Genomic DNA, 27,948 nt, shown 5'->3' with positions numbered 1-27,948 from the left:
TGTTGTGTTACTGGCAAAACGTTTGTGTATGACAGGAGGGGGGCATTGCTTTATTCCCAATGACAAAAAGTGAATGATGGAGGCTCTGTGCTCTGCTTCATGGTTTCCCCTTGGAAAACATGTGCTTTCCTTTCTGAACCTTTGCGCTTCATTTACTTCCTGATCCTCTCTGAATATTAGTTTCTTCTTCTCCCTCCCTTAGTGTTTTACTGCTGTGCTACCTCAGGGTTATTGGGTTGACTGTTTATTTCGTGGTCCCTCCTTAGAAGATGAGACTGATCTCAATTATTCAGTCTGGAGAAATTTTCTCCCTGACATAGTTTTCCCATGGCACTTGTAAGCAAAGCATAGACATGAAAAGGAAGAACTTAGCCGACATTGATTCTATCAGTATTCTATGTGGTTTGCATTTCAGCTATTGAGACCTGACTAATATTCTAATGGATATAATAATTCACAGCTCTTTTGGAGAGTGTTTTGCCTATATGCAGAAATGGCAGCATGCACAAGTTGTGCATCATTTCCTGATCTACCCTTTGCTTGTTACATGCGCCACTGTTTCTGGAGGAAGGTAGTTTTCTCCAGCTCTGGAAGCTAGGACCTGAATCAATGAATTCAAGTTACAAGAAAGTAGATTCTGAATAAACATCAGGAATAACTGTCTGACAGCAAGAGGTGGCGGACTCTTGGAGGTTTCTAAGCAGAAGTTGGCTGGCCATCTGTCATGTATGATCTAGCTGAGGTTCCTTCATTGCAGGGGTGCTCTAGATCAGTGTTTCCCAACCTTGTGCCTCCAGATGTTTTTGGCCTACAACTCCCATCATCCCTAGCTAGCAAGACCAGTGGTCAGGGATGATGGGAATTGTAGTTCAAAAACAGCTGGAGGCACAAGGTTGGGAAACACTGCTCTAGATGGCCCTCAGGGTCCCTCCCAACTCTACAATTATTTGATTCTATGATTCATTTGCCATCAAAAGCAGAGTTACTCATCTCACTGTCTGCTGTGGTGAAATTACATAACTTGTGCAATTTATGCAATTAGTTGCCTAAATTGCATAATTAATTAATTATGTATGTTACATTATTATTGTGTTATTCTACCCCATTCAGTTCAGTGCAAAGGAAACATGATGCAAATAAGGTAAAACGAAACAAAACCACCTCGTAGTGAATTGCATCTGCAGACCAAAAACAACAGTTAATACCAATTGTATTCCACTGGATTGATTTCCATTCCAGGCATGGGACAAATAAGTGAACATAGGAAGTGAACATAGGCAATTTCTGAACCGAACAGTTCTCCCTAGTATAATGCATTTCTGTATGTTATTTTAACAAATGCACAATTTGCATGTACACTTTTCTCCTAATATATGCAATTTTTGTACATGTTGCTTGGGTGGAGAGTCACTTTGCAAAATTCAGAGAAGGATAAATTTCGAAGGATGGCTGTATCTCATTTTGCATGTTGTTATAGAAAGTGCAAATTAGGTAGGTTCACCTACAAATGCAAAATTAATTGAATTTTTCCCCTGACCCAAGTGAAGAATGAAAGGGACAAACAGTGTTCAAAGAGCAAGCCACCTCTCCCACCTGTTGTTCTCTGTACCATCATTCATTCTCTACTCCTTCCCCTTACATGTTATTCTCATTGTTTCTTTGTTTCCTTCCACTACACCACTCTTTGCTTCTGGTTGAGGCCAAAATTTTGGGGAAAGAACAGTTTGTAGAAGTTTTGCCAACATCTGCAACTCAGGACTGCTAAGTCTGTGTGGTTTAGAAGGCATTTTGCATAGGAGCATGTTTGGTGCAAGCTTTACTGATAGCTCTCATTAGCTCTCCAGGGGTTGCACACATGGTTTTTGAAACCAGTCATCACATTATTAATCTGCATAAAACCGACCATCTTCTGCTGCTGTTCTCCTTCACACATTTGGGGCGGGAAACTTGGAACAATGTACTTTCACATATCTGCAACAGAAATGTGTGAACCACTGGGAAGCTGTATTTTTTTCTTTAAGCTTCTATCTGTCTGCCATCTTCCCCATCTACTACCACCAAGAGTTAAGCTAAACCCGATGAAATTATAGCTTTGGGTCTTGAAAAGCACCTCCCTTACAACATAGCTACCAGATCTGTGATTTACCATTTCATTAACCAAAAATAAAAAAATAATAGTCCTTTCTGGACAGCAAAAGAGGGTTGGATTATTGCAATTTACAGCTTTGTCTTAAAATCTTTACAAGGTAAGTCCTCAGCAGGAGAGGCAGATTTTTATTTTTTAGTTTTGTATTCACCTGACCTGCCAGCTATTTTTTAAGGCCCCTCTGTTCATTTCCAAGAAGCCAGACTGCCAAACTCCAAAGAAGAAAACTTTGCAACAGCCTCATGTTTCACAATGTTCGATGTAGGTATTCACCATGGCTACATAAAAAGTGCCTTGAGGAAGCTCTGGTGCAGCTGCCTATTAAATGTTTCTTCCTAGACAATAAGAATGTCAAGGGCAGCTCCTACAAAGCTGGAGTGGTGGAGAATAAGGTGAAGGCCGGGCAGGGCAGAAGCAAACAAGCACAGGGGCATGATTGCCTTCTTTAAAGAGAAGGGCTGTATCTCAGTGATCCTGACAGAGCAACAACTGTACATATGAAAGGTCTTGGGTTCAATCCCCATCCAGGCCTCATCCATGAAATGCTCATGTATGAAACATGAAGAGCTGCTTCCAGTCTTTGTTGATACTATGGAGCTAGATGGATGGTGGTATAAATGGCACCTCTGTTCCTATGCTTAGAATGGTAAAGAAGCTCAGCCTGAAAGCTTTTGTAGCAATTTGGCAATATAGGTGATCCAACTTCTTGGTGTTAAGTGATACTCTTGCTGTTCATGCTCATTTCTTAGCAGTTTTCTCCATCAGCAAAAAGCTGATTGATTCCCTATCTTGCATATCTCCAATTCAAGGACCATCTGCAGATGACAAAATCCACTATGTGCCTCTACTATTTGCCCATTAATATTTGGGAAAGAAAGAAAGAAAGAAAGAAAGAAAGAAAGAAAGAAAGAAAGAAAGAAAGAAAGAAAGAAAGAAAGAAAGAAAGAAATTCTCCTCTTGTTTTGGTTTTAAGTGGCAGTGAATAATCTGTCATCTCTTGATTAAGATTTATTGGCAATCAGTATGAGACCTATTGGTCTTCATTGAAACTCTGGAAAGGAATCTAAGTCATAGGACCCAGAGCATGGGATGAAGGCATATGAGGCTATAACCTTGGCAAAGCTAAGCAGGTCTGAATCAGTGCCTGGGAGTCCCCATCTGAGAACCCTGTTCTTTGCTGCCTTGAGTTCCAGCATGGAAGAAACAATGAATACATGAAACCAGTGCCTACCTAGATTTAGAAACACTGCCCCTGAGAAATTCACTAGTCCCAAAAACTATTCTTATCTTCCTTTGAAACTCACACTCATGTGCAGGACCTTCAAATTCCCTTTGAAATTTGCTTTAAGGGATAATGACTCGTTTGTCTGGATGTGTCAGTGTGTGTAGAAACTAGCCCATGGTACAGAGATCAGATTTGCATTTGTTGCCCCAAATTTGCCTGTGACCCTGCCCCCCAGCAAGTGGCACCCCCATGGGTTGTCCTAAGAATGCAACCCCGGACCGAAAAAGTCCCCCACACTTGCATTACAGGGTGAGTTGCCTTGTAGAGTTATTGTCAGAAACTTGCATATTCTCTGAGTCTTCTGTCCCCTGTCACAATAGCCATGAGGACAAAAGGAGCTCGTGTCTGAGCAGCTTGTGGGCACTTAGTGGCCTTGCTGCCATTCATTTTAAACCCTTTATTTCACAAGGTGCTCCTGCTGTGTTCATCATAATAGGCTAATGCTTTCCTGGTTTTAATTTCGGTCAGTCCCTTGGTCTAATTGAGGTTCTTTGCACTTTCTTTGATTGTAATAATGCAAAGCTTTGCTTAAGCTCAGTTATTCCAGCGATGCCTTGCGACTCAAATTGCGCTCGGCAAGCGTGGTGCGCGTGACTGTGGGGAAGAGACAAAAGCGGAATCTTTCCCAAACCCAAGACACATGTTTTTGAATGATAAGCCATGTCCGTACTTTTGTTTCTGAATCAAATGATATATTTTGGAGAGAAAGAAAGAAAGGAAAAGGGATTTACAACAACTGAAAACTCTAAGACCTTCATCCTGGGGGAGTGACTGCAGTGAGCACAATTAACTCTGGATAAAGGGTGGCTTTGTACAGTGCATCTCAGATGTGAATATTTTTTCCCCATAATTGAAATTGGAACAGGGGGACTTTTTACAGCCCTTGATGGGAAGGCAGAGCAGTAAGAACAAGACACTATTGTTTCAATTTACTGTACCCTACAAGTGACTTTTTTGACTTTGGTGTATGCAAAAGTCATGAAAATCTACCCACCCCCTCCAGCTGTATGAAATTCTACTGCTCCCTTAAATGATTCTGCCTTAAAGCGGCTTAAGGCTGCATGAATAGAACCATTGTTTCTGTGTAACGGGGAATAATGATGCCACTTTGTGCTATGCTAGTTACTCCTCATCTGGAATACTCCAGTCAGTTTGGGGCACTGCACTTTAAGAATGATATAGACCAGATATTAGGAACTTCTGGCCCTCCAGGTGTTGTCTGACTCCGTCATCAGCCCCACCTAGCACAGCCAGTGTTCAGGAACACTGAAAGCTGTCCAGTAACATCCGGAGGCATCCCCTCACATGGTGCCCTCCAGATGTTTTAGACACCAACTCCCATCAATCCTGATCACTGTACATGTTGGCTGAGGCTGAGGCTGATGGGAATTGGAATCTGAAACATCTGGCCCTCACTGCCATCAGTCTCATCCAGCATCTCCAATTCTTAAGGGTGATGGGATACGTAACCCTGAAATATCAGGAAGTTCCCACTGCGATGTAGCGGGGAAATCCCTGGGGAGGAAAAGACACAGGCAGCTGTGGGGAGGCAGGGACTGATCCATGGGGCAAGACCAACCGTGAATGACTTCCTGTACACATTAGATCTGGGGTTTAGTCAGCAGCTTTCCCCAGCCCTACCCGGAGATGCTGGGGATTAGACCCGAGACAACCTGCATGGTCTACGGTCCTCCCCCCAGCATCAAGAGGATGGATTGCATTCAGAGCCATTTAGCCACAAACACCTTCTGTAGCCTGGGCACTGACTGCAATCCCTGGTGTTTGAGGTTCTGTTTCAATCTGTGGCCTTTTTATTGAGGTTAGGAATTCAACATAGTTGTTTTTTTAATATTGATGCTAGCAATTAAAAGTAGCTTCCTGCTTCAGGAAGTGGGAAGCACTGATGGAGCAAATGTGTGTTTTAAATAATTCAAAATTGCAGAGTGTGGCACAAAACCAACCTCCTTCCACTTTCAAATGGAAGCTTTTTGTTAAAGGGAGGCAGAAAGGAGGCCCTTGGAAAAAAACCCAAATTATTTCATGCCCAGCCATCACAGCTCCCCTCCTCAAACAATTTCTGGGCTGAGCACGGTTGGAGGGACAAAAATGAAAAGAGTGCTTCAGTAATTTTAAATTGCTATGTGTGATTGAAATTACTGGATGTCAGTATGTTTCTCACACATTGTTATTTGTTCTTGTTTACAAGTGAAGATGAGTAGATTTTCTCTGTGGTACAGCTTTAAATGTGTCAAATCTACCTATTTACAGTGGAACCTCAGGTTAAGTACTTAATTCGTTCCAGAGGTCCATTCTTAACCTGAAACTGTGCTTAACCTGAAGCACCACTTTAGCTAATGGGGCCTCCTCCTGCTGCTGTGCCACCGGAGCACAATTTCTGTTCTCATCCTGAAGCAAAGTTCTTATGCTGAAGCACTATTTCTGGGTTAGCGGAGTCTGTAACCTGAAGCGTATGTAACCTGTACTGTACCTGTACTGTACTGGCCAATAAATTTTTCACTTCCGCACAATAAAAATAATAGCTGTACTTGCACTACCCCTGTAGTCTACGTAACACCAAAGGCTGTCTTACAGGAGTTGGTCCCATCATCACCATGTAAACAGGGGGGAAAGGGAACTAGACTAAGATTCTTCCCTCCCTCAACCCCCCAGAAACCTGAATTAGTATGTTAGATACTCAAAAATGTAAGAAGAGCCTGCTGGATCAAGTCAATGGGCCATCTAGCCCAGCATCCCATTCTCTCAGTGGCCAACCAGATGCCTTTAGGACACCCACAAGAGCACTCTCCCCTGCTGTGGTTCCCCAAAAATGGTTTTCAGAACCATTTCTGCCTCTGACCATGGAAATAGAACATGAGCAGCATGGCTAGTAGCCATTGATAGCCTTCAGCTATTGACAGCCATGTTTTTAAAATCTTCTTTTAAAGCCATGCAAGTTGGTCTCGGTCCAGTATACCTGAAGGAGCGTCTCCACCCCCATCGTTCTGCCCGGACGCTGAGGTCCAGTGCCGAGGGCCTTCTGGCGGTTCCCTCATTGCGAGAAGCAAAGCTACAGGGAACCAGGCAGAAGGCCTTTTCGGTAGTGGCGCCCGCCCTGTGAAACGCCCTTCCAGCAGATGTCAAAGCGATAAACAACTACCTGACATTCAGAAGACATCTTAAGGCAGCCCTGTTCAGGGAAGTTTTTAACGTGTGATATTTAACTGTATTTTTGGTTTCTATGGAAGCAACCCAGAGTGGCTGGGGAGGCCCAACCAGATGAGCGGGGTATAAATATTATTATTATTATTATTATTATTATTATTATTATTATTATTATTGCCATCTTTTTTCTTGTAGGAGCAAGTTCCATAGTTGTATGAAGAAATGCTTTTATTTATCTTTATCTGGCCTGAATCTACCAACATTCATCTTCATTGGATGTCCATGAATCCTAGTGTTAGGAGAGAGCTAGGCAAACTTTTCTCCATCTGCTTTCTCCATGCCATGAATAATTTTATAAACTTCAATCATGTCACCTCTTACTTGCCTCTTCTCTAAACCAAAAAGTTCCAAATTCTGCAACCTTTCCTCATAGGGGAGTCACCCCCTTGATCATTTTTGGTTGCCTTTTTCTTTATCTCATTCAGGTGTTTCTCATTCTGTTATATGTGGACACTGAGCTTGTTAGATTCAAGCTTTATCCAACCAGAGCAGTGGTGACAATGCTGTGGTCCTCTGTATGTTGTTGAACTCCAACCCCCACCAGCAACAGCCAGTATGGCCAATGGTCAAGGATGATGGGCACTGTCATTCAGCCACACCTAGAGGCCTACAGCTTCTCCTTGCAAGCCTTAGGTTAGTGATATTGTAGAGCACTCTTCAGTTTAGGGCTTTATCAGGGATGAGGAATTGGAGGCTTTCCAGATGTCTCTGGACTTCAGCTCCCATTATCCCTGACCACTGGCCATTCTGTCTGGGCCTGAAGGGAGTTGCAGTTCACATTTTTACATTTCCTTCACACCATTCTGAGTTATACAGGTGTAACAGGTATCACAGAACAGTAAGACAAGTGGAATAAAAAACTGAAAAAGAGTCATGGGTTGTTGGTTTCCCATAACAGATATATATCAGGTGACACTTTTAAGTGGTGGCTGTTTCTTCCTCGAGAAGTAGTTTATTTGGCAGTAAATACATTTGTGGAGAGAAAGAAAAAAAAATAACAGTTTTTGTCCCTAGCAAATATATATTTATAGAAGGTAGCATAATTCCAGCAGAATGTATGCTAAGAGTTTATGGATCATTAGGAACACTTTTGCTGCTTTGGGAGCATTTCAACACGCATATAATGTATGGTTGGATGGTGGGAAGCACCAGCTGAGGACTCCCTAGGGAAGAAGATTCAGAGCCAGGGAATTGGTGGTGGGATGACAATGGGTGGTCAGAGGGAGCAGACTGGGAGGAGGAGGTGTCAGAAGCAGAAGAGGGGACAGGATTTAGTGATCAGGAAGAGGCTGTGGCAGAGCACTGTTCAGACTCTGAGGAAAAACCGAGGGTTGGGCAGAAGTGGGGCCAGGTGGCAGAGAGACTGACTATGGAAGAAGACTGTGGAAGAAGTCTCCCTCTTCTACTTGCAACTGGCTCCCCTCCCCCCAGTCTCCTACATCACACATTGAAATGAAACAGGCAGAGCAGGGCTGTGTGTGCAAACAGCCTGAGACTGCATGAGAGAGACCTTGGAGAGGAGGAGTTGCAGTGGGCACTGGGAAGAGTTGCTGGGGCCATGAGGCCAGAGCTGTGGATTGTTTCCTTGAATAAAGAGTTAACTTCACTCCAGCCCTGACACATAAGGTGTTTTGGAAGGTAAAATACTTTTATGTTTTGGATGCTTTTCCAAAAAGTACAAGTTGGACCAGGATCTGTTGATGATCAAGGATATCTGCCTTCCTCTTATTTGTTTGGGAAATCATATACTGTCCACACATTTCCTTATATATATGGTTATTTGTCTCACTGTGTATACAGTGGTACCTCGGGTTACATACGCTTCAGGTTACAGACTCCGCTAACCCAGAAATAGTGCTTCAGGTTAAGAACTTTGCTTCAGGATGAGAAGAGAAATTGTGCTCTGGTGGCGCGGCAGCAGCAGGAGGCCCCATTAGCTAAAGTGGTGCTTCAGGTTAAGAACAGTTTCAGGTTAAGAACAGACCTCCAGAACGAATTAAGTTCTTAACCCGAGGTACCACTGTGTAGAATCCTATGAACACTTACATGGGAGTATGCATCATTGGACCTGATCAAACTTTTTTTTAAAATAACAACAACAACAAACTAACAAAAAGCAAAAGCAAAAACAGACATGGAGATGTTTGTGGCATACAGCCTGGGTCACAGCTGGATTCAGTTTTAAGAGGTTCCTTCTGGAGGTCCTTCTATGTTTGCAGACTCTGATGTGCTCTAAGTTATGCCAGGTACTGATGCTATAACTTTATTTCCCACATTGCTCCAGAGTGATACTACATTAGCGGGATAGGGGGGTGGCATCTAAACCTAGTCTCCTGGTACTGTTCAATGTATCAGACTATTTTTTTAAGGGGGGGCAGTAATAGGTGAGCCCTGTAAGGATGTGGGGACCTGCCAGCTGCCCATGGATGTGACCTGAAATACATCCATACCATAAGATGGGATCTAAGAGAGAAGATACAAGAGAAACCAGCAAGTTTATATCTAGCTTGATTTCAGATTAAACCTCTGAATCACTAAAACAATTTACAGATTTTTTTTTTCTAATTCTGATTTTTTCCCCCCAGCCGGTACATAGAAATTCCATATGCATATGTAGTTTTGCCACACTACTGATGTGTGGAAGAGCCAAAGTCAATTTTCTGATAGGGTGGTGATTCATGTTGCTCCAGGAGGAGGGTGAGTTTTCATTGAAATCACTGCTAAAAATGAATTTATCCCACCACATGTTAATAGTGCTTTTAATGCAATCTGTTCCCCTACGCTAGAGAAAGATGCAACCCCCCCCCCCCAATCTTCCAGCTATGTCAGTCATTCTCTGGTCTTTATCCCTGTGTGAAGCAATGGAGGATAATCTAAACTATTTTTTTCCATTAGAGTGTTGACTCTAACAGAGCAAGATTTCAATTTTTCACATGCAAAAACTTTCTTTGGGACTCTTAATGCATTTGAGGTCAACAGTAGCTCCTTTGTACATAAAAAAAATAAATGTGTTCTGCCGGTGCTTCTTACTTTTATTTTATTTTTTAGAAAAAGGCAAGTAATTACAACAGAGGGTTATGGACCAAGGTCTTGGTTGCATATTTGTGAACTAATTAATTTATGGCAGGTATAGTTCTCTTCCCCCTTTTTTTGGTTTGCCTATTAAGTGTTTATCTTTAATGGTTTGCTTCTACTTCTAATGGGTTTTGCTCCTGCAAAAAGGTCATTCCTGATGCAATGTCATAGTTGCTACTAGGATATAGTAAGCATTAGAGCTTTTGCTTTATTATAATGTACACACAAAATGTTCAGCTGTTGTGCTGAACATTTGTGACCTGCTGTGTCCCAGGTTCTTTCTGAAGAAGAGCTGGGGCGAGGGGATGAGGATGATGGTGTTGATACTTAATGGTATGCAAATATTAATAAAACCAAATTGAATTTAATAATATTTAAAAATGAGGAAGAGCTGTAGCTCTGTGGCAGTGCATTTGTTTTGCTTGCCGAAGGTCCCAGGTTGAATCCCTGACCTCTCCAGGTAGGTTTGGGAGAGATCCCAGCCTGAAACCCTGGAAAGCAACTGCCAGCCATAGAATCATAGAATTATAGAGTCGGAGGGCTACTCTGAAGGTCATCTAGTCCAATCCCTAAAATGCAGGAATTTGCAGGTGAACAGTATGGGGATTGAACTCACAATCTTGACTTTATCAGCACCAAACTCTAACCAACTGGGCTAACTACCAGTTTTAACAGTATAAGGCATCTTCCTTTGCTCCGAAGAGCCTTGGTGTTGTGAGTTACTCCAGTATATTTGCACTGATTTAGCCAGAAAATTGGGTGATGGGAGGCAGCTCCAAACACACACACAAACACCAATCTTAGTGAGTCATTGTCTAGAATAATGCCTGCATACTCTTCTATGTAGCACAAATTAAAGGTCTGGAAGCTGGAAGTATCAGCCTTAGAGAATCCACATGGGAAGTAGATTCCCAAAGTTTCTCCAATGGTGACAGTCCTGCTCTGCCCACAACAAAGAGGAGAATAGAGAATTTTTGGGTAACGTCATGTAAAGGACTGCATCTCATTTAAAAAAAAAAACCTGTGGGTGAAGAGTGCAGGGCTATGGCTAAGCCATGTTCCTTGCATTGCAAAAGACACTGACCTGATCTTCAGCCTTAGTGACAGCAGCCAAGAATAGGGCATTCTAGTAGGGTAGCCCTCTAACTTGAAAGGTTGCCATAAGGGACAGTTGTCTGATGGTATCAGCTATTTGAAGGATGTGTAGTCCAAATCTGGTTTAGAGAGAAGGGACTATCAGAGTGCAGATGAGAGGGGGCTTAAAGTTGCATACCAATAGTTCACTACTGAAAAGGAGATCAGTGCAGGGACACTTTCCCACTATGGAGATATGGACTGAATTTCTATTTAATTTTCAGGTATCATTTCCAAATGTCCTTCTATACATATAAACCTGCACATGCAAATTTTATGAAAATATGTCTGTTTTGATGCATTTCCCTTTTTTTGCTGAAGCGTAAAGAGTTAAAACATGTTAAAGGCTGTAAAATTAAGTCTTAGTTGAGTCTCTATACCAGCTACTTTGTGAAAAATTTTGTAGGTGGGAAACTTGATGCTTTGGTGCTGGGAAATGAACTTCCTGGGTACCCTACAAGACTGCAATTATAGGAAAGGGGATAAAAAAACTGTTAATGTCCCTTTGTGCCATAAAATCCAAAGAGAGTAGTTAGATAAGCCTCATAAAAAGTGTGTGTGCGCGCGTGTATTGTAAATGTGATATGCATAATGAATGGTTGGATAAATTCCACTTTCTCTCTTCCAGTTAGGCAGGGTAATATTAAACAATTAAAACCCTTCAGATGTCCATTAGTACTTTAGTCTATTTTTTGTCATTTCAAATAAGTTTTTAATGGTAATAGATGCCTACAGTATTCTCTTCATTATGCATAGATTTCTAGAAAGGTAATACCGGTAATTTTCATCTAAACGTTTTGTGATGGAGCGCAAATTAACTTCTGAGCCAACACAGTTATTTTCAAAGATTGTTGGGTATGATTTTTTAAATTCCTCTGCAGATTTTGAAAGACCCGCTGGTATGATCTAAAGTTAGTAACGTCTCTCTAATACAGTGGCTTTGATTTCAGTGAGATACCTTGGACATATGTGGTTTCAGGGTTATTTTATCAAGTCATGAATGCATGGTATAAACTAATGGTACGCCCCTGGATGTTAATACTGCAGAACAGTGCACAGAAGAATGTTATTTCAGTTGCTGAAATGTGATGAATGTTTCTCAGGCAGTATACCTGGACGTCTTCTGCTGCTGTGCTATGTTATTCTAACTGCATTGTTTTTGGTGTACATTTCACATTGACTTTTTTGTTTTATGTACATTGCTATTATATTTGTGTGAGCAGCTTATTTAAAATTATTTTAAATAAAATAAATAATAGATATGTGTGTTCCCATTTCATACATAGGAAATAAGAGCTACTAACTGGCTATGTAGTCCTATCACTACAAAACCAATGGTGCAGTCAGCTAAATAGGCAAACAAAAGCATTGAAGCGCCTGCAAATGAAATTCCCTGTAGCAAAGGCAGTGTCAGTTGAAGCAGATCTATCCAAAATCCAAAATGGCAGGACAAATGTCCCACAAATCTGCCATAATGGGTCTTGAGTTCCAGATGGAGCTCTTTGGGGAATTTTGCACACGTAGTGCAGACACCTGCTTAAAAGTGTGATCCTCACAATGTGCTTCTTATAACTGCCTTAAGTTTTAGATGGCTCCTCAAGCATATCTGTCTGTCGCTAAATCACCTTCTTAATGGTCCACTGTCAGGTTTTCCTGTCTTTGACTATCCTGTGTGTGATAAAACAAGATTATAATAAACACATCATTTCTTTTATGAGTCCTTTTTCTTATAAAATTTTCCCTGGCACTATATGGCTCGTCTAAAGAGATTGTCATGTTCCAATTCCAGTTAATGGAAGCCTATTGCTGCCATACCTTTTTAGTGGGAAGAGAGCTTGGAATTCATATGAGCCAATAAAGTTCCCATAATTTGCATTTTCATAACCCACCTTTCAGTGTTCCAAGTGTGACTTTCACTCTTAGGACAGAGCCTGGCTGTAAAAAGGAAAGGAAAGGCCCTTTAAAGGAATGTTTGTCATCTCAGAAGGATCTTGCTGCCAAATCTTAATAGCATTTCTCACAAAAATGACTTCAATTCACTATCTGATGTGGAAGCAACACCGTAGAGGTTATGAAGAGAACTTTCTTGAATTATCACTGGGTTGTTGGGTGTCTTTTTCCTCTCTCTCTCTCTCTCTCTCTTTAAAAAAAGAAAGGAAATGTGGAAGAGGATTAAATTCTATGCACACAAATCCAACAGCCCACCACAACTCAATGCACACACAGCATTGCATGGAACTGTTGACTGGTAAAATATGATCACTGCAGCTTTCGTAGCCTGCCATGGCCAGACCTTTGATGCTTTATCACTCAACAGCTGTCCATCAAAACTGGCATAAATAATGTGGGCAGGTGGGACAGCAGTTGCAGCAAAGCAGATCTATGACCTCTGAGCATGCCCCCCCGGGGTTGCCAATCATGTGGGGGAGGAGGGACAAATCCATCTATTTCCATGACAGGGAAGGGTGTGTAAGTGTGAAGAAACTGCAAAGTAAAACTCACGTTCATTGTCCAGTTTTGCATCTGGACTTGACCATCACTTGAATGTGGCCCCAGAAGGCTGCTGAGATGATGTAAGGGACTGGCAGAGCTCTGAGGAGCGGGTGGAAGAGTTACCAGGGCCAGAGGTGGATCCATGGGAAATGGGTAGCAATTTATGGGTTTTGTGACTCCCATGTGGCAGGAGCCAGAACTGGGAAGGGTGTGAGCAATTGGAGATAGGGAAGGAAAGACACGGCATGGCAGAAGTGGAGGGGGAGATGGTGCCTGAAGGGAGAGAGCTGGCAGAATCCCCTCCATCCTCTACCACACTGTCCCCCAGGACCAGAAGAGCCTTGAAGAGGAAGGCACAACAACAACTTCTGTGTTAGAGACGTCGCAAGTTGCTTGTGCTCTCACTGTCAGACAAAGGTACTTAAATTTGTGTGTGGGAATGATTCCACCATTACTCCAGCAGTCTACCTCAGAGTGCAAGCCCAGGGAGGGGCATCAGCTACAGTACCAAGCCACCAGAAGCGCATGTGTGCATGCTTAGTGCACCTCAGGAAATTCATGCTTTGTTAGTAAAGAATTAAAACTGCTGGCCATTTGCCTTCCTTGTGTGCTCAGGACATACAGTCATACCTTGGGTTATGAACACTGCAGGTTGTGCGTTTTCGGGTTGCACTGAACCCAGAAGTACCGGAACGGGTTACTTCCGAGTTTCGGCGCATGCACAGAAGAGCAAAATGATGTCATGTGCATGAGCAGAAGCACCAAATTGCATCATGAGCGTGCACAGACGCAGTGCTTCACACTGCGAATGTTGAAGGTTGCAAACGTGCCTTCTGCATGGATCACGTTCGCAGCCCGTGGTATGACTGTGCAGCAATACAGCCCTCAGGCTTCAACAGGCTCCCCACCTGTTTGTCTACAGTGGAGGCTGTTCCGTTTAGGTGAATGGGCACTGCCCCACCAAGCTCCAGTTCACCCTCAGCAAGTCCCCACAGGCCTACCTTCTTACATACAACCAATCGGGGGTCAGGCACTGCTGGTCAGCTTCCTCCTCCTTAATGTTGCCTTTGGAAAACTCAACAGGAAGGAGAATGGGGGCAAAGCTAGAATTAGTTTGCATTGCCTATCATTGGCTTCCTGGCTCCACCTACTTTTGGCCTCTCTACTTTCTGCATCATGAGTCCCAATGGGCAACAAGACACTACTGGTTGGTTAGTTGGGCCAATGACCTATCTCAGCATATGGCATTTTCTAAATTCCTGGCATTGAGGACAGAAAGTTACCTAACTTTCTCCATTGACTGTGGCTGTGCTCAGGTGTTTGGGTTTTTTGAACAGTTTCTTCACACAATGAGCCCTGTGTTGTATTAATAATCCCAGCCAAAAAATCATGCTGGCAGATGGCTGGGTGCACCACTGGAGCCCCGCTTAAGATGATTTTGAGGGCTGAACTGGTGCTTAAGTTATGGGCGGCCATCTAATTGCCACCCGGATGTGCTGAGACACTTTCAGCTTTCGAAATGAAATTAGCAGTCTGGAGCTTATGGCTTTATGATCTAATGCCCCTGAAGGTGATAAATAATGGAGAAGAGTTACAGTGGAACAAGTTGAGAAAATGATTTCTAAACCTGAAATTGCCCAATCTATTTTGATGACATTGAGACCAGCTAGTTGGAAATTAATTTTATGTTCTGTGCAAAAGCTTGTTTCAGAGGCTATCTCCCTGCTGTTAAGAAACTCTCTGGAAAGCCTCTGGAGGGGGAAAGAAAGGAATAAAGAAAGAAAAGAGAGGAGGAGAAATGAGTCCATAAACTGATTTTTTGATGGACGGGAATTGCTAGCTTTTTTGAGCAAAACTCTGTCCCTACTTAATACTTGCAGGATCAGAAGAAGTTCAAGAAGTGCAGCATGTTTTGCAACATGATTATCCTGTGATAGAAGGAAGTTTCACTTCCTGAATCTTTGCCACCATTGGATCACCAGTTGCGAGTTATGGCAAATTATTTCTTCACTTAAAAGCTTAAGAAGAGCTGGTGCAGCAATAAAATGGCTAGTACATTTGCAAAGCTAAACTGGGTCTGGCATGGTTTCAAATTGGATGGGGAAATAGCGTGTTGAGACCCCTGCATTGCAGGGGTTGGATCAAATGACCCTTTGGGTCCACAAGTCTATGATTCTATGAAGTCCAGCATCCTATTCTCACAGTAGCCAACCATCTGCCTGTGAGAAACCTGCAAGCAAGATTTGAGCACTCCTGTATTTTCCTAGCAACTGGTATTCAGAAGTATTACTGCCTCCGACCATGGAAGCAGAGCATAGCGATTGATAGTTTTGTTCTCCATGTATTTTTTCAATCCTCCTTTAAAGCCATCCATATTGGTGATCTTTATTGCCTCCTATGAGAGTGAGTTCCATCATTTACTTGTGTGCTGTGTGAAGAAGTACTTTTAATATCTGTCCTGGATCTAGCATTCAGCTTCATTGGATGTTCTAGTGTTATGGGAGAGGGAGAAAGCACGTCTCTATTGCAAGACATAGAGATGGTCTCCAACTTGGATAAATTTTGAAGAGGCTCAGACTGGGTGCTAGCCAGTGTTGGAGGCACGAGACTTTTCCTCTGATTGATAAACCGTTTGCAGCGGGGGTGTTGTTAACACACTCAACTGTACTTTGTTAATGAAATGAATCTTGTAGGTTAAATCTTGTAGGTATGTGTCCTTACCCCCTTCAATGTTTTCATGGTAGGTTCTTTTCTCAGTTTGTATTTATTCTGTTCTGGGGACTGTGAATTTTTCAAAGCAAAGACCTTTAGCAGACAAGGCAGCCATTTAATTTCAATAAAGGAATTTTTCACGGTGTATGTGGGTAAGGAACGCGGAAGCAGGCCTGTGCTTTTAAAAGATAATTAATTAAAAACCTTCTGTGTGCAGGTGAATTTGGCACCTTGCCAAACATCTAGGAGAGAAGAATGTGATGGAAATTGTGCGGCTAGAATGATCTCGTTTTGCAAGTGGGCTGGGCCAGCATCTTGTAATTATTCTCAGGAGAAAGCAGGGCACTAAGATGATCTCACACACATCCCTTGCAGGATAATTTCTGAAGCCATTCAGGGTACTCATTTCTTTAGTTTGATCTCCACGTTAAGCCAATAACACCTATCTGTTTCTTTGCTGAGAGGTTTGGATAAGAGGTTTTCACTTCAGCTCTCTCTAAATGCTTTAGTTTTCTGTCCCTTTACCATCTCCAGCTCAAGATTCCATTGATAAGACATACTGAGAAAAGCAATATTGATGTGATTGTATGTATAAGGATGTAAGAACATCAGAAGACCTCTGCTGAATTTTGGCTTCTCTGTCCCTCTCAAACTTAAGTCCAGTGCTCCATATTTCCACATCAGCTTATGATTTAATTTTTTTTAAATAAAATTCCCATGAAGATTCATCAGCATTGTACAGTGGTACCTTGGGTTACAGACGCTTCAGGTGACAAAATCCCCTAACCTAGAAATAGTACCTCGGGTTAAGAACTTTGCTTCAGGATGAGAACAGAAATCACGCAGCAGCAGCGCGGCTGCAGCGGGAGGCCCCATTAGCTAAAGTGGTATCACAGGTTAAAAACAGTTTCAGGTTAAGAACGGACCTCCAAAATGAATTAAGTTCTTAACCTGAGGTACCACTGTAGTTGAATTTATCCAAATGTACACATTTTTTATGTACTTTTGAATATGCACAAAATGATTTCCCAAATTATAATGCACAACCTAATGTTCTTTACCTTAGGATTTGGGGGGGGGGGGAATTAGGGGCTTGCAAACTGCATAGCAAAACTCTGGGAAGAGTGAATTTAAGTGATTACAGCGTTTCAGTTGGTGCATTGTTTCAGAAATTGCATATACAGTATTGTAAGTTCGCCTTTACATGTGAACTGAATCAAATTTCTCCATTCATACCCAGAGAATAAGGTGAGCTACAAACTACTGCTGTCTGAGCACTGTAGGGTGGACCATGGCTTGATCTTTCTGTCCCACTCCTGGCTCCTTCCAACCTTCTAGTTTATCACTTGAACAAAAGGTCAAAGTTGTTGCACACCATTTAGGATGAGGTATATATCCATCTGCTCTGCCTGAGCTCTGCCAACTTGTCTTGGCGTCAAGCTCTCAGGCTACCGGCTGAGATACATTTAAGTGAGAGGAATGGAGTTCAAATGCCAGGTGTGTTAAAAGGCACCCACAACACCAACCAAATAAGTTATTGAGTTGTATGCAGTAGGGTAGTGGCAAATTTAGAAGTTCAGGGCTCCTTCATGACAGTCACTCCGTCTCAAAACCGTGGTTCCTTGCAGCCACACATCCTTCTAAGATTACACTACTTTCTAAGATTATACTTGTTGTTGTTTAGTCGTTTAGTCGTGTCCGACTCTTTGTGACCCCAGGAACTAGAGCATGCCAAGCACTCCTGTCTTCCGCTGCCTCCTGCAGTTTGGTCAGACTCATGTTTGTAGCTTTGAGAATACTGTCCAACCATCTCATCCTCTGTTGTCCCCTTCTCCTTGTGCCCTCAATCTTTCCAAACATCAGGGTCTTTTCCAGGGAGTCTTCTCATGAGGTGGCCAAAGTATTGGAGCCTCAGCTTCAGGATCTGTCCTTCTAATGAGCACTCAGGGCTGATTTCCTTAAGAATGGATAGGTTTTATCTGCTTGCAGTCCATGGGACTCTCAAGAGTCTCCTCCAGGACCATAATTCAAAAACATCAATTCTTCGGCGAGCATCCTTCTTTTATGGTCCAGCTCTCACTTCCATACATCACTACTGAGAAAACCATAGCTTCAACTATAAGGATCTTTGTCGGCAAGGTAACGTCTCTGCTTTTTAATATGCTGTCTTGGTTTGTCATTGCTTTTCTCTCAAAAAGCAGGCGTCTTTTACCTGGCTGCTGTCACCATCTGCAGTGATCATGGAGCCCAAGAAAGTAAAATCTCTCACTGCCTCCATTTCTTCCCCCTTCTATTTGCCAGGAGGTGATGGGACCAGTGGCCATAATCTTAGTTTTTTTTGAGGTTGAGCTTCAGACCATATTTTGCGCTCTCCTCTTTCACCCTCATTAAAAGGTTCTATATAATTATACAATAATAATAATTCGTGGTGCATTGCAAAGATCAATGCAGACCTCCTTGAGCTGCTTTTCAACTAGATATATCTATTTGCTGTGAATGTACGCAAACAATTTAGTGTGCTCCAATATGTTCTTTCAGTGTAACTTATCTCAGTTTTCCTTGAAGTTCTATTGTATGTAACAGAACTTGCAAACCATTCTCTTGAAACTGAAACACCTTGTGTTTTCAGTGTTAATGCTTAGCTTTCCAGCATGTAGAATGACTCTTCCTTGGTGCTCTTCCTCACCTGTATTACTCACCTCCTTGCATATTGATTGGCTCCAAACAGCACATAGAAATATACTTCTCAGTTGCTTAAAAGCTCCACTTTCAAGCTGATTGGGTGGCTCTAAGGTGCTGACACCTCCAGGCCAAGAATGAGTAACCTGTGATGCTCCAGCAGTCATTGTCCCAGACAGCATGGTCAGTAGTCAAGAACAATGGGACTTGTAGTCCAACAGCATATGGAGAGTCACAGGTTAGTCGCCCAAGCTCTAGGCTTCCTGATGGTTTTTCAGAGCCATGTGCGTGCTCCACTGAACCTTTCAAAGTATGTGTTTGGCCTCTAGTTTTCCATCATCGCAAGCTTGTTCTTTATTTAAGATTACCCAGGAAAATAGCCTTATGAGATTTCAGCTGCACTCAGAGGAATCACTTTGGAAGTGGACTTTGACAAATTCCTTTCTTTTTGCCTTTCTCCTCCCTTTCCTTGGAGCTCATACAGTGACAAGGCAGATCAGTGATCTCATACAAACACTGACACAAACTGTACTTAACTTTCACCTTCAGATTCACCTTCCAGCATGCTGCAAACATTTCATTTCAAGTCTTCCTCCAGGTAAACATCTTTTGAATGATAGCCAAAACTGGGCAAATTGTGGCTTATGCCGAAGATGGGAAGTAGTGTTCCTCCCGCCTCCTGCAGGCTATGTTTTCGTCTTGCTCCAAAAGACTGAACAATGAAGCTGTGTCCAGCTGAAAACTTTGTTGTCTACAGGGCTGGAGTAGTTGTTCTCCACAGTACCCCATAGGGTAGAGGCTCAGTGGTGTTTAGTGTTTTTGCTGTGATGCATTATTCAAGAGTACCACTGTGTTGAAAATGTTCCTATCCTTCCTATGGTGTGCAGTGCAATATATTTTGCTCCCCAATTGCCTGACAGGGAAAGCAATGTCTCCATGGCAGACTGCATCATTTTAAATGTGTGTGTGATTATTAATTTTTGAGAATGCAACTGTAAAAAAATTAAAAATCAATAGGATGTACAAATGAATCAAAGGGGGGGGGGCTGTAACCATGACTGCGACTGAGTGAAGTGCAGATATTGCTTACATCATCTTATTCATCCTTTGCATGCTGGTGGTCCCAGATCCAGTTAAAACTATCTCAGGTAGCCATGTTGGATCAAAATAAATAAATCAAACATGCCAACTGATTGGCAGTGGCTCTCAAACATACAGTGTTTTGGACAAAAATCTTCCCCTCTCCTGCCAGGGACTGAGCCTGGGACCTCTTGCGGGCAAAATATGTCCTCTACCATTGAGCATCATTAAACTCCCTGTTCCCCATTTGCAACACTGGTGGCTGCTTGTGGGAAAGGAAATTGTAAGCTCAATGGTGTCATGGTTGGAAGGTAGCAGCCCATAATGTCCCCGATAATGGCTACTTTGGGCCTTAATTAACAGATTTGCACCATGTACAATTAGTCCCATGGACTCCTCATTGCCTTTCTTCCCCCCAGTGCCCACAGATGTTAACATTTCAAAGACATTTAACAGCTTGCTTCTCAGAGGCTGCTTCCGCACACAGTGAACTTTCATGTCCTGGGAGATTACTGGCACTCAAACACTGAAATCAATGGGCAACCCAATAGGACACACACACACACACACACACATGCCAAAGATGAGTGTCCTAAAATACCTGTTTGATGTGCTTTGTTAACTGCATTAGATTGACTGCATGGGAAATGTATTTATGTCACTTCCTCTTACAGTTTGCATGAAAGCTCTGCAGTACACCCTCAAGGCAAGAACTAGAAAACTTAAAGGGAATTTTTTAAAGTAACTAGCAAACTTAAAGGGAAGGTGTGATGTAAGGGAGCATTTTTAATCTCGTGGAAAGTTGAATCCAAACCTGCTATCATTTGCAGAAGCCAGCATGAGCGGTGAACAAGCAGATATGAAAAGTCATTTTCCCCTTTGTTTTCTCAGGTGCTGCTGCATGTGTTCACGGAAGATTTAGAATGCATCCCTGGATTCCAACAAAAGGTTTTTCATATTGAACACCCGTCTGCATTCATGGCGGACCAGCCGATTCTGAATTGTAAGGAAGCTTATTTTCATATGTCATTTCTGCACACGCACACAAATTGTATTAACCGCAGCCTGTGTGTTCCTATCATTTTTGGAATATATCAGAAAATTCATTGTCCTTGTGACAGGCTCCCCTCTGTTGTTCCTACAGGAGTGTGATTACTTCTATTTATTTTATTATTATTATTTTGAAAGCAGAAGAGGCTTTTTCTTAACCCGTATTAATACAGACTTTTCTTTGTATTATGGCTCTGTGTTGAGTAGTTCCTGTCCATTAATTAATGGTTGGCTTGTATATTGATGTGGACACTGGGAATAAACACTGTACCCTTTCTCCTGAAGTATTTGGTTCTTGAATCAATTTGTTGGTTTTGTGCTGATAACGAGTGACTATGATAGAGAACCTTGAGTTGCAAGTGAGTGTATGTCTTGCAACTTGTCCACAAGATGTTCCTGCTATGTGTTGAACCTCAGAATGTGCTACTCAGACCTTTCCAGACATTTTCTTATCCTCTGCATTTGAACCTCTGGTGACCAACTGCTATTGCCAGTTGGGAGTATGAATGAACTGCATGGCCAAATTCCATTTCCAGTAGACAGGTGTTGCATTAAAGTGCTGGCACTGATGGGAAGAGGCTTTGTGTGCTTGGCAAGCAGATAGCACAAGGCTAAATGGTCCATAAAGTCTTAACTGTGCTTTCTGCACTTGAGTTGTTTGATCAAGGTACTAAGGGGGAACTGGAGAACATGTAGTGGCTTTACCATTCATGTTTCTGGAGGTTTCATGACCGATGGATGAAGTGTTGCATCCACAAATGTCTTGGATTTGAGCCAAGGTTGTTCAAATATAGTGTTGGTGGTATTTCTCATAGAGGAACTGCAGAAAGCCTCAACTGCATAAGACTCTTGATACATGGTTTGGAAGAGTTTTTTTCACTTGTCTCTGCGGTGACAAAAGTTAATGGTTCCTAATGCCTGGGTGGAGTGGATGAAAGCCAGGAAGCTGAGCTTGAATGCTGAGAAGATGGAGATGCTGCGGGTTGGTGGTTCCAATGTGCAGAAGTTAGGCCAGTTGCCTGTGCTAGATAGGATTGCACTCTCTCTGAAAGAACAGATTCAGAGTTTGTGGGTGCTCCTGCACCAATATTGGTGGCTCAGGTAGCCTCAGTGACCAGGGATTTCTTTTACCAGCTACAGCTGCTATACCAGCTATGGCCATTTTTGGACAGAGATTATCTGGCCACCATGATTCATGTTAAGCTAAAGACTCAATTACTGCAATGCATGCTGTGTGGGGCTATTCTTGAGCTGACCTGAGTGACTGGGGAAACCCAGCTGGATGGGCAGGGTATAAATAATAAGTTGTTGTTGTTGTCCAGAGACTCCTGCTGGTGCAAAATGCTGCAGCTAGATTTTTGATGGGAACAGACTATCACCAGCATGGAACTCCAGTGTGAAAAGCTTGCATTGGATGCCTATACCCTACCAGGCCAGGTTCAAGGTTCTTATATTAATTAACAAATTCCTTCATAACTTGAGTTCAGGAAACTTTAGGGACTGCCTGATCCATTATATCCCTGCTTGGTCACTAGGGTCTTTGAGGAAGTCCCTGTTAGTGGTCCCCCATGGCTGGGTTGCATGGCTTGTATCCACAGAGGGTCATGTGTTCAGTATTGTGCTACTTGAAATCAGAAAGGCCCTTTCCCTGTTGAACTTTTGGCACTTACTGATCACTTCTTTATCCTTCAACAGGCTTTTAATTGAATTCTGTTTTTATTGTTTTAATTCATTTTTAACTATTTTTAGAATTGCTTTTTTTAGTCTCCTGTGCACTGCTTAGAGACAACTGTGATTAAGTGGAATACAAATCACTGTAATAAATAAATAGCTGCCTGATGACCACCGTTCTCAAGGGGTGTGAAGCAAACTTTGTGCATTCATAACAGTTTGCTGGGGAATGACCTGACTTGTTCTCTGCCTGTTTTTCATATGTGCCATCCTTGGACAGAAGGAACAATGCAACTCTTCCATGTTTCCCAGTTAGTGTGATATAGACATATCTCAGCAATGCATTCTCTCAGTGATACTGGATCTGCATATTGTAGGGAATCTTGAATTCCCAAATAATTCTCCCTGTAAAAAATTAAAGTGAGTCAAAATGCTCTCAGTGATTTGCAGTATCCACTTCCTTTGAACAAAAGGGAGCTTTAGCTGTCTAGCCATCATTACTATTGGACATCTTGTTTTGATGTTCAAGAGGCTCTCATGGATATTTGATCCTTCTAGGTTGTGTGTGTAAAAGGATTCTGCCTGTGTCTTACTGTGCTTGTTTCAAGGATAGTGCACATGTTGTTCTAGAAGAACATGCTCTAACATCATATCCCCCAGGATCCTTTCCTTTTAAGGGCACATATGCTTGATTTTTGAACATCATTCATTCAAAAGGACTGTGGCTCAGTGACACAGCACATGCTTTGTATAGAGAACCCAGATATAATCCCTGGCATCTCCAGCTCGCATAATTATTGGAGGGATGCCATGGCTGATCAGAATGTATGTGCTTTAAATGTGTCTTAAGTCAGTGGTATGGAGATCCAACCTCCAGATCCAAGGTTGATGTGTCTTTCATAGCAAGTGTCCCAGAGTCCCTACAAGGACCCTTTGGTCCCAACATCTGCTGGGCTCAGCTGGGGCCACCAATTCCTCTCCCAATTAGGAGAGGCATGTGTGCAGCTGGAAGGTTGGGAAAATAACAGGTCAATTATATTAGCCTCTCCTCAAAATCTTTGAAGCTCTGGGAATTCGATCCACATATTTTCAATGTGGGATGATAGCAGTGTCCTACTTGAGGGGATAGCTTAGCAGAATGAGATAAGAGATAAGGGCAAGCGGGTATAATCAAACCCCAAGATGAATCAGTGCGGAAGAAGTGCCCCTAAACCAGAGGCTTTCCAGCCGACTCATCAATATTTTTTATTGTCTGTTTGACTAGGCTGAGCACTTTTTTTAATGTTGCCATTACTCAAGAACAGTGTAATTTAGTCATTGCATCTGCATGTGCAGCCCACCATGAGTATGTAAATTAATAGAGCAAATATGCAAAGCAAGTCTAACGGTGATTGCTTTTGTAGTCTTCAATAAACAGAGTACTTTTAATTCTCAGCTGAAGATTGAAAAGAACAGTCATATTTTGTTGTAGAGAAACATCTATCTCCCCCTCCCCATGCTCTGCAAATCCCCTTGATATTTTTAATTTAAACAGAAACATGCCACACATACCATTGCCACTGTTTCCGTCAGTAATTAAGAACGGGGCTTTTTTTTTACTTCCTTCTTATGTATTTACTACATAGTTGTAAATGCCCTTGTGTTCATTATTCATGAAAGTTACGAGGGGAAAGAAAGAGGCAGAAGTGAAGAGGCCTCTCTCTCTCTCTCTCTTTATTATTTGCATGCAGGCTGAAGCAATAAAAAAGTTTGCTTCCCACATTCAACAACCTTTTAAAATGCCATGTAGTAAGATATAAAACAAAGTGCAATAAAGAAGTTTGAAACAGGGTGGGGAGATGAATGTTTTGCCTATTAATCTATGAAAGAGAAGGCATCATGAGAATGTAGGGAGAGCCTGCTGGATCAAGCCAGTGGCCCATCAAGTCCAGCATTCTGTTCTCACAATGGCTGTCCAGATACCTCTGGGAAACCTATAAGCAGGACCTGAGCACAAAAGTGCTGCTGGATTTTCCAGCACTTGGTATTCAGAAGCATTGCTGTCTCCAAACAAGGAAGAGAAGTCTCACCATTATGGCTCACAGCTGTTGATAGCCTCCTCCTCTTCCATGAATTTGTCTCACCTTTAAAAACCCTCCAAATTGGTGGCTATCACTGCCTACAGTGGGAGCAAGTTTCATAGTTCATGTGCTGCATGAGCCGAAATGGGACATTCCAGAATCCAATCAGAAGCCAGGGTGGCTTTTGTAATTCTGCAATGTCCCACTCAAATCAGGACTGTTAAGGGATGTGGTGTGGTGTACTCAAGCCCTAGAAAAGTGTCTTTTCCAGATGGATACTAGGATTGGAACACCCGTGTCAGACCCTGGTAGGAAAAGATGCTTCTCCAAGATGCAGTTACTTACTGATTGTTTGGTTTACAGAATTTATATCTTGCCCTTCCTCTGGGCATGATATCTTCTTGCTTATACATACAGGTCAATGCATCTATAGTCTTTCTAACAATGACTTCAGAAGCAGATCATCTTTGTATTATGAGCAGGACTGTTATAATAACAACGATAACAATCTTTAAAATATTTTAACAGAATGAATGCTTGCATCCTGATCCTTTGCATGATTCCTCATAAGTGTGGGGAATTTGGAACATGTGGGCCCTCAACCTCTGGTTCTGAGTGTGAAAAATTGTCTTCTTTTTTTGAGTTGACTTCAGTAAGTGTGTGTGTGTGTGTGTGTGTGTGTGTGTGTGTTATTATGCAAACACAGAGACACAATAAATGATTCAGGTCAACTTGAAACAAGAACGCAATTTTCTACTGAAGTTTCTGAGCATGTTTCATCCACTGCCCCCCAAAAGCAAAGAAAATATGCCTGAGAGCTCAAGAGAATTTCAGACGACAAGTAAAAATGGAACACAGCAGGCAAACTCAGGGTAGCAGCAGTAGAAACATTTATGTTGGTGCACCTAATTTCTCATTGTTGCTTTCCTCTCTCATTTTTTTTAAACTTTAGCTTTTGACTAACCTATGAAAAGATAGCTAAAATGTTCTGCCCCACCCCCCAGCTTCCAGTGTTTCTAAGGAAATCAGCATGACTTCATCTTAGATCTTCTTGGGTCCCAGAGACACTGGGAAATGTTTCATTGCTATAATCTTTGAAGCCATCCTCTAGATATTTAGCCACTGCTGACATATTTATGTGGCAAATGACACCTTTCTTCATCTAGTTTACTGCAGAATTATGGCGTTTGCATCCTGCACACCTTATTCATAAAAAGATTTATATACCACCAACTTGTGTAAAGTAACAAGGCAGTGTACAACAGTATATACTACAGACACTCACAAGTCTTAAGGTCAGCAGAAGGGACACTCTTGGAAGTTCCACCTCTCTCAGAGGTTCAGAGGGGAAAGGAATTCTCCGTGGCAGCCCCTAAGTTGTGGATTTCCACCCACACAAGATGCTGCTCATTGTTCATATTAAAGGGTTTCAAAAGGTAATTGACCCTGTTCTCTCACTAGATGCCACCTATGGGAAATTTCCATTGACTCCGTCATCATGATACGGAGGTTGCATGCAGGTTCAGTAACCACCCGGGTCAGCATGCAGGTTCAGTAACCACCCGGGTCAGCAAATTTCTAGCAGTGGCAGTCGTTGTTCATGCGGAGATGATAGAACATCACCAAGCAACCCTGCTACATGCATAAAAATAATCATGTTGCATTAATCATGTTTTACTTTTTAACATACACGAGTTGTGGCTTTTGTGGGGGGGGGGGCTTTTGCGGGGGGGAGGATACTTTTTAAAAAAATGACAATAAATGAAATGGTATACATGAAAAATGAAGGCAATTAACAAAAAGCATTGGGATGGCGTGCTGTGAATGCAAAGCCAGGAAGAGCATTGCCAATGATTTAAATGTCAAAACAAAGGCAGTTGTGACCCTTACTTGAAAAGCTTTAATTTGGATGTTAATTAATGGCTGACCTCTTCTGTCACTTACGTGATGGATTGCATTTTCTGGGTGTGCAATCCTTCAGATCGGAGTGGGTGGTTGTCTGTCCATCGGCAGGTTCTTGCGTCTGCTGGATTTTAATGAAGAATTTCCTTCCCAACCCCATTCATTTTGCCCTGGTGCTGTTAGCTTAATTTACTTCCACTGTGTGGGATTTATTAACTGATTAATCACGGGTGCTTTAAGGTGTCTCTGCTGCGTTCTTTGATGAAAGTTGCACTTTTGTTGAGCCTAACAGCAGGGTCCTCTGAAGAGCATCCAGTACTAGAGCAACTCATTGTAGGGGGTGCAGATTTTGTAAACACAACACAACACGCCAGAATACAAAAGTATATTCCCTAATGCTTTCCTATTAGTGCATGAAAAACATGCATAAGAGAAAGGCATAACTCATTCCTTCTGTGCACACAGCACCTGCTTTCAACCTCTTTCCGACATTCCTAAAGGTCAGCTTTGGAAATGCAGCATTGGGGAACATCTGTGACCCTCCAGATGTGGTAGGACTCCAGCTTCCATCATTCCCAACCAACATAGCCAATGGTGAGTGATGAGGGGAGCTGTAGTGAGTTACAGCTTGAAGGTTCTCCATCCACAGCTTCTCCACCCCTTGCTTCACTTAAGCACTGTCACCTGAGCTGGATGGTACTCTGCTCCTAGCTGTGCATCTTGGTCCTTTTAAAGCCAGAAGAGCCATAGCTCGGTGGTAAGAACATTTCCTTTGCATGTGGAAGGTCACAGGTTCAGTCCCCAGTATCTCTAGATAGGAATAGACTCCCTGCCTGAAACCCTGAAGATCCAAAGCCAGTCAATAATCACCCGGATAGTCTGACTCTGTATAAGGCATATTCCTGTGGTTCCCATGGAAATTTTGAGCAAGTTATGATGAAGGCAAGCAAAGCCCCTCAGGTTATTTTGAAATTTGTATCTATGCATATAAATTAGCTTATGCAAGTGTTACACAAATGTGTGACTCCCTTTTTGGTGGGACATTTCCTCTTCATTGGGAATGTGGCTGTCCTACATATGGTTGGGCACAGCAGAGAAACAGCATTGTGCTAGACCAGGGGTTGGAAACCTCTGGCCCACAGCCCATATTTGATCTGCCAGTCCTCCCCATTTGGCTCTCCAGGCTATTTCATAAGAACATAAGATGAGCCTGCTGCATCAGTCCAGTGGTCCATCTACTCCATCATCCTGTTCTCAAGGTGGCCAACGAGGTGCTTGTAGGAAACCTGCAAACAGAGTCTGAGCAAAAGAGCACTCTCCCCTTTTGCAGTTTCCAGCAACTGGTACTCAAAACCATTGCTGCCTCTGACCCTGGAGACAGAGCATAGTCATCATGGTTAGAAGCAATTGATAGTCTTTTCTCTCCATGAATCTATCAA

The 27,948-nt window shown here is 42.4% G+C and overlaps 1 protein-coding gene across 2 annotated transcripts in view; it reads left to right on the top strand.

Annotated features, from left to right (window-relative positions):
* The window catches only part of CDH13 (cadherin 13), a 657,553-nt gene that overhangs the window by 175,128 nt on the left and 454,477 nt on the right, over positions 1–27,948 (top strand). For both annotated transcript variants that reach the window (XM_081924041.1, XM_081924042.1), the window contains exon 2: positions 20,718–20,829. In XM_081924041.1, coding sequence (XP_081780167.1) covers positions 20,718–20,829 — 112 coding nt within the window. The remainder of the gene's footprint in view (positions 1–20,717; positions 20,830–27,948) is intronic.

This window comes from Podarcis melisellensis (assembly GCF_964234715.1).
Source record: "Podarcis melisellensis genome assembly, chromosome: 8".
Taxonomy (NCBI): Eukaryota; Metazoa; Chordata; class Lepidosauria; order Squamata; family Lacertidae; genus Podarcis; species Podarcis melisellensis.
The sequence above is the reverse complement of the archived record's forward strand: the minus strand, read 5'-3'. Positions and strand labels throughout refer to the sequence as shown.